The following is a 19,008-nucleotide window of genomic DNA, read 5'->3' on the forward strand; positions in this document are numbered from 1 at the left end:
TGATGAAGGCAATTGCCAGGTCACACATTTGGTAGCCAAGGATAGATGCAGACCTGGAACTTTGTGTTCGCAGGTGCAACACGTGTGCTCAGCTGGGCAATGCACCCAGGGAAGCCCCCCTTAGCCCCTGGTCCTGGCCCGCCAAGCCATTGTCACACATCCATGTGGACTACGCAGGTCCTTTCATGGGAAAAATGTTTTTGGTTGTGGTAGACGACTACTCCAAATGGATTGAGTGTGCCATTTTAAATTCAAGCACATCCTCTGCCACGGTAGAAAGTCTACGGGCAATGTTCGCCGCCCATGGTCTACCGGGTGTCTTGGTCAGCGACAATGGCCCGTGCTTCACAAGCACTGAATTCCAGGACTTCATGGCAGGCAATGGAATCAAACATGTCAGAATGGCACCATTCAAGCCGGCCTCAAACGGCCAGGCGGAACGAGCAGTGCAGATAATCAAACAGGGGATGCTCAGAATCCAAGGGGGTTCCCTACAAAGCCGCTTATCACGCCTCCTGTTGGCCAATAGATCCCGACCACACTCGCTCACAGGGGTTCCACCCGCAGAGCTGCTAATGAAAAGGACGCTCAAAACCAGGTTATCCCTTATACAACCTACTATGAAAGAAATTGTTGAGAGCAGGTGTCAGTCACAATGTGACTACCATGACAGGAATGCGAGGGCGCGATGTATTGATGTCAATGACCCTGTTTATGTCCTTAATTACGCTGCAGGGCCCAAATGGCTTGCAGGCACTGTGATTGCAAAAGAGGGGAATAGGGTTTTGGTAGTTAAACTTACCAATGGACAAACCTGCCGCAAACACGTGGATCAAACTAAAAGGAGGTTCAGCAACCCCATAGAAGAAGCAGAGAAAGAACACAACGTAGAGTTTACTCCACCACAGGTGACCGAACACAGAAACCAAGTGGAGGAGAGCCCAGTCACTGTGGACAGTCCGGACAGGCCTGAGGCACCACAAAAAGCAGACACTCAGGCCAGCGCCCAACAACTGGAACCCCAACTCAGGCACTCTACAAGGGAGCGTAAACCACCAGAGAGACTTAACCTGTGATCCCAATAAGACTTTGGAGTGATGTCATGTATTCAACTATCATTGTAACCCATGTAGGCTCGAAGGGCTGCACCTATTTTCTATTTTCTATAAGCTGACCTAAGTTGTACACCTTGAGAACATTGACCACTAGTGGGTGAACTTGTGGGAGATACTCCTAACCTGGACTTTCAGGTATAAAAGGGGAAGCTCCACCCACCTTCATCACTTGTGGTCTTGGTAATAAAGGTAACTGGTCACAGAGTGACCTTCTCTCAAATCTGGGCCTCATGTGCATTTATACTGTATAGTAAGGACATATCAAAAACGAAGGTACAGGTGCATTTTTTTTACTTCATATACACAGGCCAAAGCTTCTTTCCCTAGCATACTGTAAGCTCTTTCCGCTTTAGACTGACTTCTCGAAGCATATGCAACAGGCTGTGGCTTGCCCGATTCATTTGCTTGTTGGAGTACGGATATGATGAAGCGTCACAGGCCAATACAAGACAGGATCAGGTTGCACCTGAGTGAGTTTACAGTAACCAGACTCTTGAGTCATTACAATTGGCGACGAGGTAATTTAAGAATCTTCGCATGTACAACAGTTGGAATCCTGGAGAGATTCGTGGAGGGCGAGGATTGGGTGGATTTTGTCGACCGTCTGGATCAGTATTTTGTGGCCAACGGTATGGAGGCAGATGCCTACGCAGTTAAGTTCTCCTCATCATTTGTGGTCTGAAAATTTACGGCCTCATGAAGAATCTTCTCTTGCCTGTACGTCCGGCGGAAAAAGGGTCCGAGGAATTGTGTACGTTGGTGGGTTACCATCTGAAGCCACAAGAGGGGATCATCATATCTCGCTACCGTTTCTACACGCATGTTCGTGCTGAGGGCCAGGATGTGTCGGGATTTGTCGCTGACCTGTGACATCTTGCTGAGCCGTGTAAGTTCGGGAACATGCTGGAAGACATGCTGCGAGATGTCTTCGTGATAGGCATCAGCCATGATGCGATCCTCAGGAAGCTGTTGGCTGCAGAGACGCTGGATTTGAAAAAGGCCATCACGACTGCACAGACATGCATGCCGACGGATGATAATTTGAGGCAGATATCATCGACGAGGCGGAGTTCCACGGCAAGTACTGTAAACTCACTCAGGTGCAACCTGATCCATATTTATTCCAGCCCAAGAATGCCTGCGTGACAAAGACACCCAGCTTATATACAGGTGACCAAGCACACATGCCACATGCGTACAGCCCGATGACCTCCAACTGTGGCGCCCTCTAGTGTCTGGTGACCCCCAAGCATTAATACATAACAACTCCACAAGTGGAAACATTTTCTCTGTGTCTACCCTATTGAACCCCTTTATAATTTTAAAGACCTCTATCAGGTCACCTCTCAGCCTGTTCAATCTTTTCTAGAGAAAATAGCCCCAGCCTGTTTAATCTTTCCTGATTCTCAGGTCTGGCATCATCCTTGTAAATCTTTTTTGCATCCTCTCCATATCTTTTTCAAAATATTGAGATATGAATTGTGCACAGTACTCCCAGTGTGGTCTAACCAAGGCTCAATACAAGGACGTGTGCTGGTCAGCTTCACATTAATTCAATGGGAACCGCTTTTGTTGCCAAATTTGGAATGATCGATAAAATTGGGTAAAGGCTGTATTAACCTTCTCATTTTTAACATGTGCAGTCCTCCTGGATCACATTTGTCAATTCCACTTCATAAACCTCAAAACCTTCCGAATTGGTATAACAATGCGAGTCTGTACTTACATCAGCTGCTGCCTTATCCCGGGCAAGAATAAGCCAACTGGTCCATCAAGTCTGCCCCACACCATAAAGTAACATTATTTCAAGGAGTGAGACACGATAAATGGTAGGATACTGAGAAGTGTAGAGAAACAGAGGGACTTTGGAGTGCATGTCTACAAATCCCTGAAGGTAGCAGGCCAGGTAGATAAGGTGGTTAAGAAGGCACACGGAATACTTGCCTTTATTAGCCGAGGTATAGAATGCAAGAGCAGGGGGATTATGCTTGAACTGCATAAAATACTGGTTAGGCCACAGCTAGAGTACTTCATGCAGATCTGGTCACTACATTACAGGAACGATGTGATTGCACTGGAGAGGGTGTTGCCAGGACTGGAGAATTTTAGCTCTGAGGAAAGATCGAATAGGCTGGCGTTTTCTTTGGAACCGAGGAGGCTGAAGAGAGACTTGATTGAAGTGTATAAAATTATGAGGGGCCTAGACAGAGTGGACAGGAAGGACCTATTTCCCTTAGCAGGGGGGTCAACAACCAAGGGCTTAGATTTAAAGTAATTGGTAGGCGGTTTAGAGGGGATTTGAGGAGAACATTTTTCACCCAGAGGGTGGTTGGGGTCTGGAACTCACTGCCTGAAAGGGTGGTAGAGGCAGAAACCCTCACCGCATTTAAAAAGTACTTGGATGTGCACTTGAAGTGCCGTAACCTACAGGGCTACGGACCGAGAGCTGGAAAGTGGGATTAGGCTGGATGGGACTTTTTTGGCCGGCACAGACACAATGAGCCGAATTTATATGTACCGTAAATTTCTATGATTCTATGAATCTATGATGAAGACTGGAGGGAGGTAGAGAGTTCCAGTTTCGAGCTGCGGTAGAGGATGTCTTTCTTGGACTCACCTGTTCACAGGTGAACTGGCCCAGCATGAAGTCGGGACAGTAGAGGCGGTTGCCGAGTGTGTTGCGATAAGCCGCTGTGTGCAGGTTTTCCATTATTCCTGCCAAGAGAAAGACGTTTATTTAAATAGCGCCTTTCACGTCTCAAAGTGCTTAACAGCCAATGAAGTACTTTTGAAGTGTAGTTACTGTTGTAATGTAGGAACCGCGGCAGCCAATTTGCGCACAGCAAGCTCCCACAGACAGCAATGTGATAACAGCTAGATTATCTGTTTTGTGATGTTGATTGAGGGATAAATATTGGCCTCAGGACACCAGGGAGAACTCCCCTACTCTTCTTCAAAATAGGAATCTTTTACGTCCACCTGAGAGAGCAGACAGGGTCTCGGTTTAACGTCGCATCCAAAAGACGGCACCTCCGACAGTGCAGCTCTCCTTCAGCACTGCACTGGAGCGCCAGCCTGGATTTTTGTGCTCAGGTCCCTGGAGTGGGACTTCAACCCACAATCTACTGATTCAGAGGCAAGAGTGCTGCCCACTGAGCCACGGCTCTCACTATTCTGCCTTAATAACATGCCTCATCCCAATCTGAAGAGCACTCCGTACTACGCCACTGTATTCTCTTCTGTTTCCCACAGCGACCAGCCTTGAGCCCAGCATCTAAAGGTGAAAGTTCGGAGTCTAACCCAGCTCCCCCTCCAGACCCGTTTCCAACACCGACACCTCTACACACATAAAACACCCCGGTTCCATTCCCCAGTCACTTTGACTCACTTATCTGTGGCTGATGGTACGCTATTTCTTTCTCTACTTTTAGGCGGTCGTCGGTGGTTGTGGCGACCACCAGGGCCTGAACTCTGGTGCTATTACTGCACTGGCCAGGTACTCCAGCAGCTCGTCACTGGAAGATAAAAGCAGAAAAGCTCTGGTGGGGGCTGTGAAGTCAGGAGGTTCAATCAAGTTCAGGCCCTCATAAAATAACACAGCATCTGTAACATATGCACCTGTGAGTATGCTCACAGGTTTGTAGAGCCGAGCTCCTTCCACTATTTATTGGGGACTTGGCCTGGAGGGTGGTGCACGGAGCAGTCCCGTGCAATAAATTTTTAAGTCGGTTCCCGGGCTCCCAGGCCGCCTGCAATTTCTGTGGTCTGGAGGAGTCCCTGTTCCATGTTTTTATTGAATGTATGAGGTTCCAGCCCCTGTTCCACTATTTAAAGGGGCTGCTCATGAAATTCTGGCTGCACTTCAGTCCCACACTCCTGATCTTTGGGCACCCTGTGCGGAGGGGAGCGGGCAGGTCCGAAGGCCTCCTCGTAGGACTGCTCCTGGGCACGGCCAAGGGGGCCATTAACTGGTCCAGGCAGCGGGCGGTCGTTCAGCCCGACTGCGGTTACATCTGCACCAGGAGCATCTGGAGATGGAGCACGCAGTGTCCACTGGTACGCTCGCGACCTTCCGCGAGAGGTGGGCGCCGGAGGGACTGGAGAGCATCATCACCCCCGGCAACCAAATTTTAATTTGCTGTTATATGTTTTAAAGTTTCATTTGTTTTATTGCCGGGTTTTAGTGTCTCCCTCCCATTTTAGCCAGGGGAGCACTTGTATAATTTGTGCTTTTAGTGCCCCCCAAAAAAACAGAAAAAAACACAAAAAAACCCCTCAAAAAACCCTAAACAAAAAAGGGCACTTGAAAAGTGTTTGGAGTGTCCCCCCCCCACCCCCTTTAATCAGGGGGCACTTGATTAATGATTGCAACTAAAATAGTTGTAGAGCTGTTGACATCCTCCTAGATGGTGTGCGCTGGTGATGTATTTGTTGTTTGATAAGGGCAACAAGCGATATGAAGCAAAGGTGGGCAAATGGGGTTGAGGTACAGATCAGCCATGAACTAACTGAATGGTGGAACATGCTCGATGGGCTATTCCTGTTCCTATATTCTTAAATAAAGGTGTGATTATTTTTTTAAGCTACACTTTACGTAACGCAAAACAAAACATGGACGTGCATTACGTGGCATTAAACGTATTGGAGCAAAAAAAGCTGAAATTCAGTTCATGATCTGTAATATATTTGCTTCATGGGTTTTTTGCTTAAGAATTCATAGCAACACATTGCTATTAAGAACTAGTTGGTTTACTAGCAAAAGGTTTAACAATGACGCTACACATTACCAGTTCATCCACCAAGCTCACAACCACCTGCCTCATTTTGGATCCCCCGAACTCAACTGGCTGGGGTTTTATTGAGTCTTGGCCACTCCCAATTCAACAGCTCTACCAACCTGCGAGCATCCTCACAGATGCATACAATCCATGACCTACACAGAGTGAAGTGAAATGTCCCTGAGTCTGGAGTTTGTAGATAGGGTTATGGTGAGCACTGCATGGCTGGAGGTCGATACCCTCAGACAGCGATGGTTCTTTACGGAAAGCCAAAGCAGGAGTGGCACAGCTGTATCCAGGAGAACTGGAGCCTGTAATCCTAAACTATCCTCTCGACTCCACTATTCCCATGCTCTCCTGGCCGGCCTCCCACCCTGCTCCCTCCGTAAACTTGGGCTCACCCAAATCTCGGCTGCCCATATCCTAACTCGCGCACCAAGTCCCGTTCACCCGTCACCCCTGACCTACATTGGCTCCCAGTACAACAATGCCTCAATATCATCCTTGTTTTCCAAGCTTTGCATGGCTTCGCTCCTCCCTATCTCTATAACCTCTTCCGACCCTACAGCCCTCCAAGATCTCTGTGCTCATCTAATTCTACCCTCTTGAACACCTCTGATTTTAATTGCTCCACTGTTGGCGGGGGTGCCTTCAGCTGTCTGGGCCCCAATCTCTGGAACTCCCTCTCCAAACCTCTCCATCCTCTTTTAAGACGCTCCTTAAAACCTTTTGGCCAACTGCCCTAATATCTCCTTATGTGGCTGGGTGTCACATTTTTGTTTGATAACACTCCTGTGAAGCGCCTTGGGACATTTTATTGCGGTAAAGGTGCTATAAAAACGTTGTCCCATTTATATAGCACCTTTAATATGAACTGACTGCGTGAAAGAATGATGATTCTCAGAGGAGATCCGAGGTGATCCGAACCCTATCCCTAGCTGTGACTGGGCGGAGGATGTGGGAGGATGTTGGCCGCTGTGCCACCTACTCTCAGCGGCATTCCTGCACAGTGCTTTTCTGGCCGGTAAAAACTTACTCACACACAGTCCCGCATGCATTCCACGCTGTACAGCATACTGTCCCTTGTTGAAGTCACGCTGAAAAGACACAAACAGAAGCTCTATAGTTATGCCAGGGCACTAAATCTGAGAAGTGGCCCAAATATTTGGCAGTGCAATCATTTCCCCCTGATCACCCTACCTTTGCAACTTCTCGATTTTCAGAGCACTCGGCTGTTCATTTCTTTTTTTCTCCTAACTCCGGGTCGTGAATCCCACAGCCCTCTGGTGACACAAGCAACCATTCTCCACGTCGACAGTAAGGGGCCGAAATTGGCCCTTCCCTTGAGGCCTGTTACCGCCGACCGCGCTGCGGACTGGAATGGTTGTCGATTTTTCGTGGATTGGCCGCCATTTTGAAAATTCCACTCCTGCGGTATCCTGCTGCATTACCTACATTACAACAGTGACTACACGCCATAGGTACTTCATTGGCTGTAAAGCGCTTTGGGAGGTCCTGAGGTTGTGAAAGGAGCCTATATAAACACAAGTCTTAAGGGCTGGAGTACACCGTTACTACTTAGTGTTTCCTGGCATGTCCCGGCCAATGATTATCCCTCAACCAATGTCATTAACACAGATCATCTGGTCATCATCTCATTGCTGTTTGTGGAAGCTTGCTGTGTTGAAATTGGCTGCCACATTTCCTACATTACAACAGTGACTACACTTCAAAAGTACTTCATTGGCTGTAAAGCGCTTTGGGTCATCCGGTGGTCGTGAAAGGCGCTATAGAAATGCAAGTCTTTCTTTTCTCTTCCCTGCCCTAGCCCAGGGACACCGAAGCGATTGACGCACCCTTACGGGACCTCCCCACACCCCAGAACAGCTAAATCAGCAGAGACCAGCGCTCAAACCTCTGGTCCGTACGGTTTAACAACACAGCACGCAGTAAATTTACCAACTGGGCCATGGAGTGGGCCCGACTGCTCCTTTCAAAATGCATCAAAGCACAGTTTAGGAAAGACCGTAGGTTCCCGCCCACAGCCTCGATAGCACGGGTCAGCCTGAACGCACTGGCTCCCCTGGAGGTCTGTGAAAGGAGATCATCATTCTTCAGTCAATGCCACAGGCCCAACAACAAGCAGGACCAGTATCGGGTCGCCATGGCATCCGATGGTGCAGTTGGGAGAGGTTAAAGTTCATGCACCCTGCAGGTAACAGAAGCACAACTGCACAGAAACAGAGCGCTGGTCACACCTCGCTTGGAGTATTGTGCTCAGTTCCGGCTGCCCTACCACAGGAAGGATGTAGAGGCCTTGGAGCAAGACCAGCGACAATTCTCCAGGATGAAACATGGGATGACGGGACTGAGCTGCGATACAAGACTTGGTAAACTTGGGTTGTTTACACATAGCCTTTTTTAATTAACTTTCTTTTTTAATATGTGTGTACCAATTCAGTGCAGGATCGTGTCCCTTGGGATGGCCCCTTTAAGGGCAATGTACAACAACAACAACTACAACTTGTATTTATATAGCGCCTTTAACATAGTGAAACATCCCGAGGCGCTTCACAGGAGTGTTACGAGATAAAAATTTGACAACGAACCACATAAATAGAAATTAGCGCAGGTGTCCAAAGAGGTAGATTTTAAGGAGCGTCTTGAAGGAGGAAAGAGAGGTAGAGAGGTGAGAGGTTTAGGGAGGGAGTTCCAGAGCTTGGGGCCCACGCAGCTGAAGGCACGGCCACCAATGGTTGAGCGATTATAATCAGGGATGCTCAAGAGGGCAGAATTAGAGGAGTGCAGACATCTTGGGGTGGGGTAATGGGGTTGTGGGCTGGAGGAGGACAGAGACATGGAGGGGCAGGGCCATGGAGGGACTTTGAAAACAAGGATGAGAATTTTGAAATTGAGGCATGCATGCATGGTATTTTGAATGGCCCACCCATCCACTTAAAGGGGCCGTGCAGGGCTAAAGCAAATTATAGGGATCATTGCTAAAAGCACTCCCTAACAGCACTGTGGGCACACTGCTGTTAGTATACTGCCCTTAATGCAGCGGTTCAAGACAGCGGCTCACCACCACCTTCTCAAGGGCAATTAGGGATGGGCAATAAATGCCGGCCTTGCCAGTAACGCCCACATCCCGTGACTAAATTTTAAAAAGTGCCCCACCCTGTTGTAAGTATAAGCTGTTCCAGGTAGAATAGCCATAGTAAGCTTTTAAAATATATATTCATATATTAGTTACTCATTCTGCAACAGACTTTGCAAGGTCAAGCTTGGAGCAGGTATGATCAACCTGTTAAGCATCTACCGTCTACTTTGTCATCACTAACACCTTGTTCCACCAGAGGGACAAGTACAAGGCATCATGGCAACACCCTCGCTCCAAGCACTGGAACCTGCTCGACTATGTCATCGTCCGAGCCAGGGACCGCAAGGACGTGCGCATCACCCGCGCCATGACGGGAGCTGACGACTGCTGGACGGACCACCTTCTAATCCGCTCTGTCAACAACATCAACACCATCAAAGCAGCGATGGCAACAGAAACAATGCCACAGGAAAATCAATGCCGGGACACTCAATGACCCAGTTAAGAAAGCCCTATACAGCCAGCGCCTCACTACCAACCTGGTGACCCTCGATGACCACGAGACGCAGCGTGCCCACAGCGCTTGGTCTGCCCTACAGGCCACCATAACCAGAGCCTGCGAAGAGATGATCGGTCACTCAACCAGGAAACACCAAGACTGGTTTGTTGAGAACGACCAGGAGATCAAGGAGCTAATAAACCGCAAGCGCAAACCATTTCTGAACTTAAAGCAGCAACCCAATTCGGGAGCAGAAAAGCAGCTCTACAGGCAGCTGAAGGCCGAGGTCTAACAAAAAACCCGCAATCTAAAGAATAAATGGTGGATGGAGAAAGCACAGGAGATTCAGCAGCTGGCCGGCAGCCATGATGTGCGAGGATTCTTCACCGCAGTTAAGTCCACCTGCGGCCCAAGCACCCAAGGTCCCACCCCACTGCTGGCCAACACTGGAGAGGCACTCATTAAGGACACCGAGGCAGTCAGGGCCCGCTGGAACGAGCACTTCGAAAATCTCCTTAACCGAGACTCTGCCTTCAACACGAGTGTCCTCGACTCCATCCCGCAGCATACTACCCGTCACCACCTCAGTAAAACCCCAGCCCTGCACGAGGTAGAAAAGGCCATCTGTCAGCTCAAGAACAACAAGGCATCAGGAGCAGATGGAATCCCCGCTGAGGCACTAGAGTATGGCGGAGAGGCACTACTGGCACAAATGCATGACCTCATCTCTCTTATCTGGAAAGAGGAGAGCATGCTGGGAGATCTCAGAGATGCTGTAATCGTGACCATCTTCAAAAAAGGGGTCAAATCCTACTGCGGCAACTATCGAGGAATCTCCCTGCTGTCGGCCACTGGGAAAGTCATCGCAAGAATCCTCCTCAACCGTCTTCTCCCTGTGGCTGAACATCCGTAAGAGAAAGGTCCTCCACCAACCTGACCCCGCCACACAGCACTGCCCTCCAGTCATCAAAATCCACTGCGCAGCCTTGGACAACGTGGACCGCTTTCCATATCTTAGGAGCCTACTATCAGCGAGGGCAGTCATCGATGACGAGGTCCAACACTGCCTCCAGTGTGCCAGCACAGCCTTCGGTCGCCTGAGGAAGAGAGTATTTGAAGACCAAGACCTCAATTCTGGCACCAAGCTTATGGTCTACAGGGCAGTAGTGATACCCGCCCTCCTATATGGCTCAGAGACATGGACTATATACAGCAGACACCTCAAATTGCTGGAGGAGTACCACCAGCGCTGCCTCCGCATGATCCTGCAAATCCACTGGGAGGATAGACGCACCAACGTCAGTGTTCTCGTTCAGACCAACATCCCCAGCATCGAAGCACTGACCACACTCGACCAACTCCGTTGGGCGGGCCACATCGTCTGCATGCTCGACACAAGACTCCCTAAGCCAGCGCTCTACTCGGAACTCCTACACGGTAAGCGATCCCCTGGTGGGCAGAGGAAACGTTTCAAAGACACCCTCAACATCCCCACCGACACCTGGGAGTCCCTGGCCAAAGACCACCCTAAGTGGAGGAAGAGCATCCGGGAGGGCACTGAGCACCTCGAGTCTCGTCGCCGAGAGCATGCAGAAATCAAGTGCAGGCAGCGGAAGGAGCGTGCGGCAAACCAGTCCCACCCTCCCTTTCCTTCAAACACTTTCTGCCCCGCCTGTTACAGAGGCTGTAATTCCCGTATTGGACTGTACAGTCACGTGAGAACTCACTTCTAGAGTGGAAGCAAGTCTTCCTCGATTTTGAGTGATTGCCCAAGATGATGATAAACCATCTAGGAGATGAATAGGCTTGTGTTATAAATATACTGGGAGGAGATAAAAGGAAGGTCATATTTGATAGCCGCCTTTCTCATTAGTGAGTACAATGAACAAGTAAACGGATGTTACTGGGCAGACTTGTGGAAGGGAGATTTACCATGGGAAGTTGGAATTGCTTGAGGGCAGTTTTTTGACTGAATATTGATGAGTCTGGTGTAAGCAATAAAGACAGAATGCTGTGAAGTCTTCTGCGAGTGAGTTAGAATCAATACTGATCGCATATGCACTGTATCTTGTGTTTTATTATATCATTGCTTTGAGTTAATAAAGAGTATTTTCTAGATGTTTTCAGTTGTTTCTGTGTCCCAACTCGCACTAAGTCCCGCTCACCCGTCACCCCCTGTGCTCGCTGACCGACATTGGCTTCCGGTTAAGCAATACCTCGATTTCAAAATTCTCATCCTTATTTTCAAATCCCTCCATGGCCTCGCCCCTCCCTATCTCTGTAATCTCCTCAAGCCCCACAACACCCCCCCTCCCCCCCCGAGATGTCTGCGCTCCTCTAATTCTGCCCTCCTGAGCATCCCTGATTATAATCGCTCAACCATTGGTGGCCGTGCCTTCTGTTGCTGAGGCCCCAAGCTCTGGAACATCCTCCCTAAACCTCTCCGCCTCTCTTTCAAGACGCTCCTTAAAATATACCTCTTTGACCAAGCTCCAATGCTAATTTCTACTTATACGGCTTGGTGTCAAATTTTTATCTCATAATACTCCTGTGAAGCGCCTTGGGACTTTTCACTACATTAAAGACTCTATATATGTAAAGGCCTGTCTCTGCAGTACAGATTCACACGAGGCAGATACTGAAGTCAAGGTCACTCTGGACCTGCACCTTTATTACACAGCTCTCGAATGCCACACTTGCCTGAAACCTGTCTTTATATACCTGTCTGGGACAGGTATCCAGTGTCTCCTGCAAGTGCACCCCTGGTGGTAAGGTAAGCTTGTGGTTACAGGTCATCTCTAGTCATAGTCATGTATAGCATGGTAAGATACAGTTATGTACAGTAGTGTGAGATACATGACAATATAAATACAAGTTGTTGTTTCTTAGTCCCCAAACGTGTATTACAGGTGAAGGATATACAATATATCCTATATAAACCTAACACCTGGCCCTTAGAATGATCCCTTTAAAGGGGGTGAGGTGAACGATGCTAATTGTCGACTTGTGCCAATAAATAATCTTGAGACATTCCACTCAAGACCAATGAAGAAATGGCAAACCTCAAGAATGGAGTGGCAGGCAGCTTTAGTGTGTGAGCAGTGGTGGGGGCAGCAAGTACCATAAGCTGTGGGATAGCAGGGTGTCCCCTCCACCCCTGGGACTGTGTGACCAGCTTTACCTAAGGCAATAGCACCTATCCACGACAGAAAAGTAAATCACACACGCCACTTTGCTTTGCTAACAACGTTACGTAGAATGTAGGGCTCAGAAACAGGCCATTCAGCCCATCAGGTTGGACCTATACTCATTGGAGTTTAGAAGAATGAGAGGTGATCTTATTGGAACGTACAAGATTCTGAGGGGGCTTGACAGGGTGATGATCATCATCATAGGCGGTCCCTCGAACGAGGATGACTTGCTTCCACAAGAGTGCACAGATGTTTCAATGAAGGACCCGATGTTCCAGTCCTGAACTGCAGTTGAGGGGGTGGAAGATGCCTGTGTGTGGATTTTTTGAACGTGTGGTGACCGTTGCACATCAGCCACCACAATGGGTAGATGCAGAGAGGATGTTTCCCCTCGTGGGGGAATCTAGAACTAGGGAGCATAGTTTCAGAATAAGGGGCCGCCTGTTTAAAACTGAGATGAGGAGGAATTTTTTTCTTTCAGAGAGTCGTGACTCTTTGGAATTCTCTACCCCGGGGAGTTGTGGAGGCTGGGTCATTGAATATATTTAAGAATCATAGAAGTTTACAGCATGGAAGGAGGCCATTTTGTCCCATCGTGTCTGCCGACCAACAAGAGGCTATCCAGCCTAATCCCACATTTGGAGACCTGAAACATTAACTCTGTTTCTCTCTCCACAGATGCTGCCTGACCCACTGAGTGTTTCCAGCACTCTCTGTTTTTATTTCTGACTTACCCCGGTCTGTTTTTATCCATATGGTCAGCATTGAATATATTTAAAGTGGAGATAGACAGATTTTTGAACGATAAGGGAGTCAAGGGTTATGAGGAGCGGGCAGGGGGGTGGAGTTGAGGCCTAGATCAGATCAGCCATGATCTTATTGATTGGCGGAGCAGGCTTGAGGGGCATGGTGGCCTACTCCTGAATTATCATGTTCTTATCTCCTGGCACATTCCAGCTTTGGAAGGGCAGCATCAAAACTGCACTGGGTCCTTATTACAGTCCAAGTGGAGGCAGCCTGACATTCCTCGGGAACCACCGTGTATTGTAAAGCAGAGACTCACCAGGTTGGAAGCCAGCCTGAGGCAACGTGTGATGCCCAGGTTGCCGGTATCTTCATATCTGCTGCTGGCTTTCACCCAGACGCCCACCCTGGACACGGGGCTGTGGTTCTCCAGCTCCACGATCACCAGCCCGTTGCACAGCTTGCTCACCTGGGAAGGGGGAAGGAGGACTCGGCACCATTAGACCACGGTTTGGCCTTCAGCTTCTGTTCAGCTTCAGGCTCCTCGCGGGCTCACCGGGGATTGGCGCGACACAACGGAACAAGGCATCTGCTTTCCAGTTATGACACGCGGTCGCTCAGTGACAAGCAGAGGAGTGTGAACACAGGGACAAAATGACCTCTGAGAAAACACTGACACACAAAGAAATAGCATTTTCCGGGAGCCATGTTACAACAACTTGTATTTATATAGCGCTTTTAATGCAGTAAAACACCCCAGGGCGCTTCACAGGAACGTCATCAAACGTTGCATTTAGAAGAATGAGAGGTGATCGCATTGAAACATACAAAATTCTTACAGGGCTTGACAGGGTAGATGCAGGGAGGATGTTTCCCCCGGGCTGGGGAGTCTAGAACCAGGGGTCACAGTCTCAGAATAAGGGGTCGGCCATTTAGGACTGAGATGAGGAGAAACTTCTTCACTCAGAGGGTAGAATTCTCTACCCCAGAGGGCTGTGGTGGCTCAGTCTTTGAGTAAATTCAAGACAGAGATTGATAGATTTTTGAATGTTAAGGGGATCAAGGGATATGAGGAAAATGGATTTGAGGTCGAAGATCAGCCATGATCTCATTGAATGGCGGAGCAGGCTCGAGGGGGCGAATGGCCGACTCCTGCTCCTAATTATTAAGTTCTTTTGTTCAAACAAAATTTGACACCGAGCCACAAAAGGAGATATTAGGACAGCTGACCAAAAACTTAGGTCAAAGAGGTTGGTTTTAAGGAACCCTGTTTTGGTCTTAAAGGAGGAGAAAGAGGAGAGGTTTAGGGAGGGAGTTCCAGAGCTTGGGGCCCAGGCAGCTGAAGGCACGACCACCAATGGTGGAGTGATTATATTCAGGGATGCTCAAGAGGCCAGAATTGGAGGAGTGCAGAGATCTCGGGGGCGGGGGGTGGGGGGGGTTATGGGGCTGGAGGAGATTACAGAGATATGGAGGGGCGAGGCATTGGAAGGAGTTGAAAACAAGGATAAGAATGTTAAAATTGAAGCGTTGCTTAACTGGGAGCCAATGTAGGTCAGCGAGCACAGGGGATGTAGGTTAGGTAGCAGTAATACGCTTGAGCAGTTTGGAAAATGTGAGAACAAAGCTCAAAGTCACCCGACAGCAGCCTGCAGAGGTCAACAGAACCACCCCCCCCACCACCCCTTCCTCCCTCTCCCACCTCCAGTGACACAGATATTCATCAATCCCTACACTCTACTTCTGCTGTTCCAAATGCTTCGAATCTGAGGTTTCTGTTGCCAAGTTTAGTTATGTTTACTGAAGAAAAAACTTGCATTTATATAGCGCCTTTCATGACCACCAGACGTCTCAAAGCGCTTTGCAGCCAATGAATAATTAAGACCGCTGTAACAACCAGGCAGAATGTAGCAATAGAGGACTTTTAGATGTCATTATTTTTAATACATTTCATTCACTTTAATCTCTTTATTTCCACCTTTTAAAGACTTGAGTTCATTCTAACCCCTCTTAATTTTATTCAAATCTACTTGGTTTTTAAATAAACAGATGATTTTAATCTTTTAAATATAAATTTATTTTCTATTTTTAAAATTTAACCTTATTATTGCTCTCATATTTCATTAAAATATTTTGTTCACTTTAATTTGTTAAATTTATTTCCACTTTTTAATTGACAGAAGAACCAAAGGCGACATTGAGGAAAACCTTGTTTGTGCAGTGACTGGCTGGGATCTGGAGTGCACTGCCTGGGGGCAGGGACAAGCTCGATCAAGGCTTTCAGAAGGGGAACTAGTCGCTGTAATGTATTAGCTTCATGGGTTCTTTGCTTAAGAATTCATAGCAACACATTGCTATTAAGAACTAGTTGGTTTATTAACACAGATTTAACAATCACACTACACATTACCAGTTCATCCACCAGGCTCACAACTGCATACCTCATCGTGGATCCCCTGAACCCAACTGGCTGGGGTTTTATTGAGTCTTCTGAACATCACGTGACTGGCTAAGCCACTCCCAACTCAACAGCTCTACAACTATTTTAAGTAGAAACTTTAAATTAAGTGCCCCCTTTTGGCACTAGAACCCACAGATTAACGATTTAAAACTGTAACGAAAACCTTTAATCAAATTAGAATTTGGTTGCCGGGGGTGATGATGCACTCCAGTCCCTCCGGTGCCCACCTCTCACGGAAGGCCACGAGCGTGCCGGTGGACACTGGCGCGCTCCATCTGCAGGGAGGAAATTGTGTTCGGGAAATTGATGGGATTGAAGGCTGATTGCAGTTGTACAGGGCCTTAGTGAAGTCACACCTTGAATATTGTGTTCAGTTTTGGTCTCCTAATCTGAGGAAGGACATTCTTGCTATTGAGGGAGTGCAGCGAAGGTTCACCAGACTGATTCCTGGGATGGCAGGACTGACATATGAAGAAAGACTGGATTGACTAAGCTTATATTCACTGGAATTTAGAAGAATGAGAGGGGATCTCATAGAAACATATAACATTCTTACGGGATTGGACAGGTTAGATGCAGGAAGAATGTTCCCGATGTTGGGGAAGTCCAGAACCAGGGGTCACAATCTAAGGATAAGGGGTAAGCCATTTAGGACCGAGATGAGGAAAACCTTCTTCACTCAGAGAATTGTGAACCTGTGGAATTCTCTACCACAGAAAGTTGTTGAGGCCAGTTCATTAGATGTATTCAAAAGGGAGTTAGATGTGGCCCTTATGGCTAAAGGGATCAAGGGGTATGAAGAGAAAGCAGGAATGGGGTATTGAAGTTGAATGATCAGCCATGATCAGATTGAATGGTGGTGCAGGCTCGAAGGGCCGAATGGCCTACTCCTGCACCTATTTTTTATGTTTCTATGACACCCCGGCTCGAATATTCAACAGCACTACAACTATTTTAGTTGTATACTTTAATCAAGAGCCCCCATTAAAGGGGGCCCACTCCAAAAACTTTTCAAGTGCCCCCTTGTTTTTTTTTCTGGAGGTTTTTTTGGGGGCACTAAAATCACAAATTATACATGTGCCCCCTGGCTAAAAGGGGAGGGGGGACACTAAAACCGACAAACTTAAGCAAATTAAACTTTGGTCATGGTTCAAATTAAAATTTGGTTGCCGGGGGTGACCCTCCGGAGTCCACCTCTCGCGGAAGGCCGCGAGCGTACCGGTGGACACCGCGTGCTCCATCTCCAGGGACACCCTGGCTCGGATGTTCAACAGCTCTACAACTCTTTCTGTAGAAGAACAAAAATAATTAAATCAAGTGCCCCCCCCCCAATCTGGGGGACACTCCAAACATTTTTCAAGTGCCACTTTTTTTGTGTGTTTTTTTTGTGTGTTTTTTTCCCCCTTTTTTCTTGGGCACTAAAACCACAGATATATATACAAGTACCCCCTATAAAAGGGGAGGGGGACACTAAAACCCGGCAATTAAAACAAATTAAACTTTGGTCATGGTTCAAATTAAAATTTGGTTGCCGGGGGTGATGATGCACTCCAGTCCCTCCGGAGTCCACCTCTCGCGGAAGGCCGCGAGCGTACCGGCGGACACCGTGTGCCCCATCTCCAGGGACACCCTGGCCCGGATGTTCAACAGCTCTACAAACCTGTGAGTATACTCACAGGTGCATCCATTACAGATGGGTACCTGAAGGGAGAGAAAATTGCTGGGCTGCAGGGAGGGAACGGGAGAGTGGGACCGGGTGAGGTGCTCTTGCAGAGAGCCGGCATGGGCTCGATGGGCCGAGTGGCCCCCTTCTGTCCTGCTGCCATCCCAGGCTTGACTCCCTCCTGGACAAGCCTACAGCTTCCCTCTGTGCCTCTCTTGGCATCCTACAAAGGGGACATCAAGGCACTTGTCGAGCAATCCTAACTGTCCCGGTCTACTCTCTCACCGACCTTCCTGCCCAGCGCGCACTAGGGGCTAATCTTACAAAGGAACATAAGAAATAGGAACAGGAGTAGGCCATACTCCGCCATTTAATAAGATGATGGCTGATCTGATCATGGACTCAGCTCCACTTCCCTGCCCACTCTCCATAACCCCTTATCCCCTTAGCGTTTAAGAAACTGTCTATCTCTGTCTTAAATATATTCAATGTCCCACTTCCACAGCTCTCTGAGGCAGCAAATTCCACAGATTTACAACCCTCTGAGAGAAGAAATTCCTCATCTCAGTTTTAAATGGGCGGCCCCTTATTCTAAGATTGTGCCCCCTCGTTCTAGTCTCCCCCATCAGTGGAAACATCCTCTCTGCATCCACCTTGTCAAGCCCCCTCATAATCTTATACGTTTTGATAAGATCACCTCTCATTCTTCTGAATTCCAATGAGTAGAGGCTCAACCTACTCAACCTTTCCTCATAAGTTAATCCCTTCATCCCCAGAATCAACCGAGTGAACCTTCTCTGAACTGCCTCCAAAGCAAATCCTTCCTTAAATACGGAGACCAAAACTGCACGCAGTATTCCAGGTGTCTCGCAAATTTCCTCCCCATTCAACTCACACTCCCCAGCGCTGACCCTGTGGACGCCGGCAGTGAGGCAGCTATCACCAACCCTCTCCACATCTCCCTCCAGAATGTCCGTTCGCTTGTGAACAAGGCCCTTCCCACCCATCAGCTTATTGTGGAGGATCATCATCATCATCATCATAGGCAGTCCCTCAGAATTGAGGAAGACTTGCTTCCACTCCCAAAGGGAGTTCTTTGATGGCTGAACAGTCCGATACGGGAGCCACAGACCCTGTTACAGTTGGGACAGACATTCGTCGGGGGAAGGGGTGGGTGGGGCTGGTTTGCCGCGCGCTCCTTCCGCTGCCTGCGCTTGGCCTCTTCACGCTCTTTGCGTTGAGACTCGAAGAGCTCAGCGCCCTCCCGGATGGACTTTCTCCTCCTCGGGCGGTCTGCGGCCAGGGTCTCCCAGGTGTCAGTGGTGATGTTGCACTTTACCAGTGAGGCTTTGAGGGTGTCCTTATAACGTTTCCGCTGTCCTCCTTTGGCTCGTTTACCATGAAGGAGCTCCACATAAAGCATTTGCTTAGGGAGTCTCGTATCTGGCATGCGTACT

At 48.4% G+C, this 19,008-nt stretch overlaps 2 protein-coding genes across 4 annotated transcripts in view; both read right to left on the bottom strand.

Moving 5' to 3' along the window:
- Window positions 1-19,008, bottom strand: part of xrcc6 (X-ray repair complementing defective repair in Chinese hamster cells 6) — a 94,805-nt gene that overhangs the window by 27,758 nt on the left and 48,039 nt on the right. For 2 of the 3 annotated variants that reach the window (XM_070861668.1, XM_070861669.1), the window contains exon 13: window positions 3,733-3,830. The exons of the other annotated variant lie outside the window; for it this stretch is intronic. In XM_070861668.1, the coding sequence (XP_070717769.1) occupies window positions 3,733-3,830 (98 nt within the window). The remainder of the gene's footprint in view (window positions 1-3,732; window positions 3,831-19,008) is intronic. 3 annotated transcript variants of the gene reach the window in all.
- Window positions 4,543-18,591, bottom strand: LOC139230602 (cytochrome b-c1 complex subunit 2, mitochondrial-like). Its single transcript, XM_070862422.1, has 5 exons — window positions 18,463-18,591; window positions 13,747-13,896; window positions 7,920-7,984; window positions 6,934-6,990; window positions 4,543-4,630 (listed from the first exon to the last, which is right to left on the bottom strand). The coding sequence occupies exons 1-5, from the start codon at window positions 18,589-18,591 to the stop codon at window positions 4,543-4,545; spliced, it is 489 nt and encodes a 162-aa protein (XP_070718523.1).

This window comes from Pristiophorus japonicus, chromosome 19 (genome assembly GCF_044704955.1).
Source record: "Pristiophorus japonicus isolate sPriJap1 chromosome 19, sPriJap1.hap1, whole genome shotgun sequence".
In the NCBI taxonomy this organism is placed as follows: domain Eukaryota; kingdom Metazoa; phylum Chordata; class Chondrichthyes; family Pristiophoridae; genus Pristiophorus; species Pristiophorus japonicus.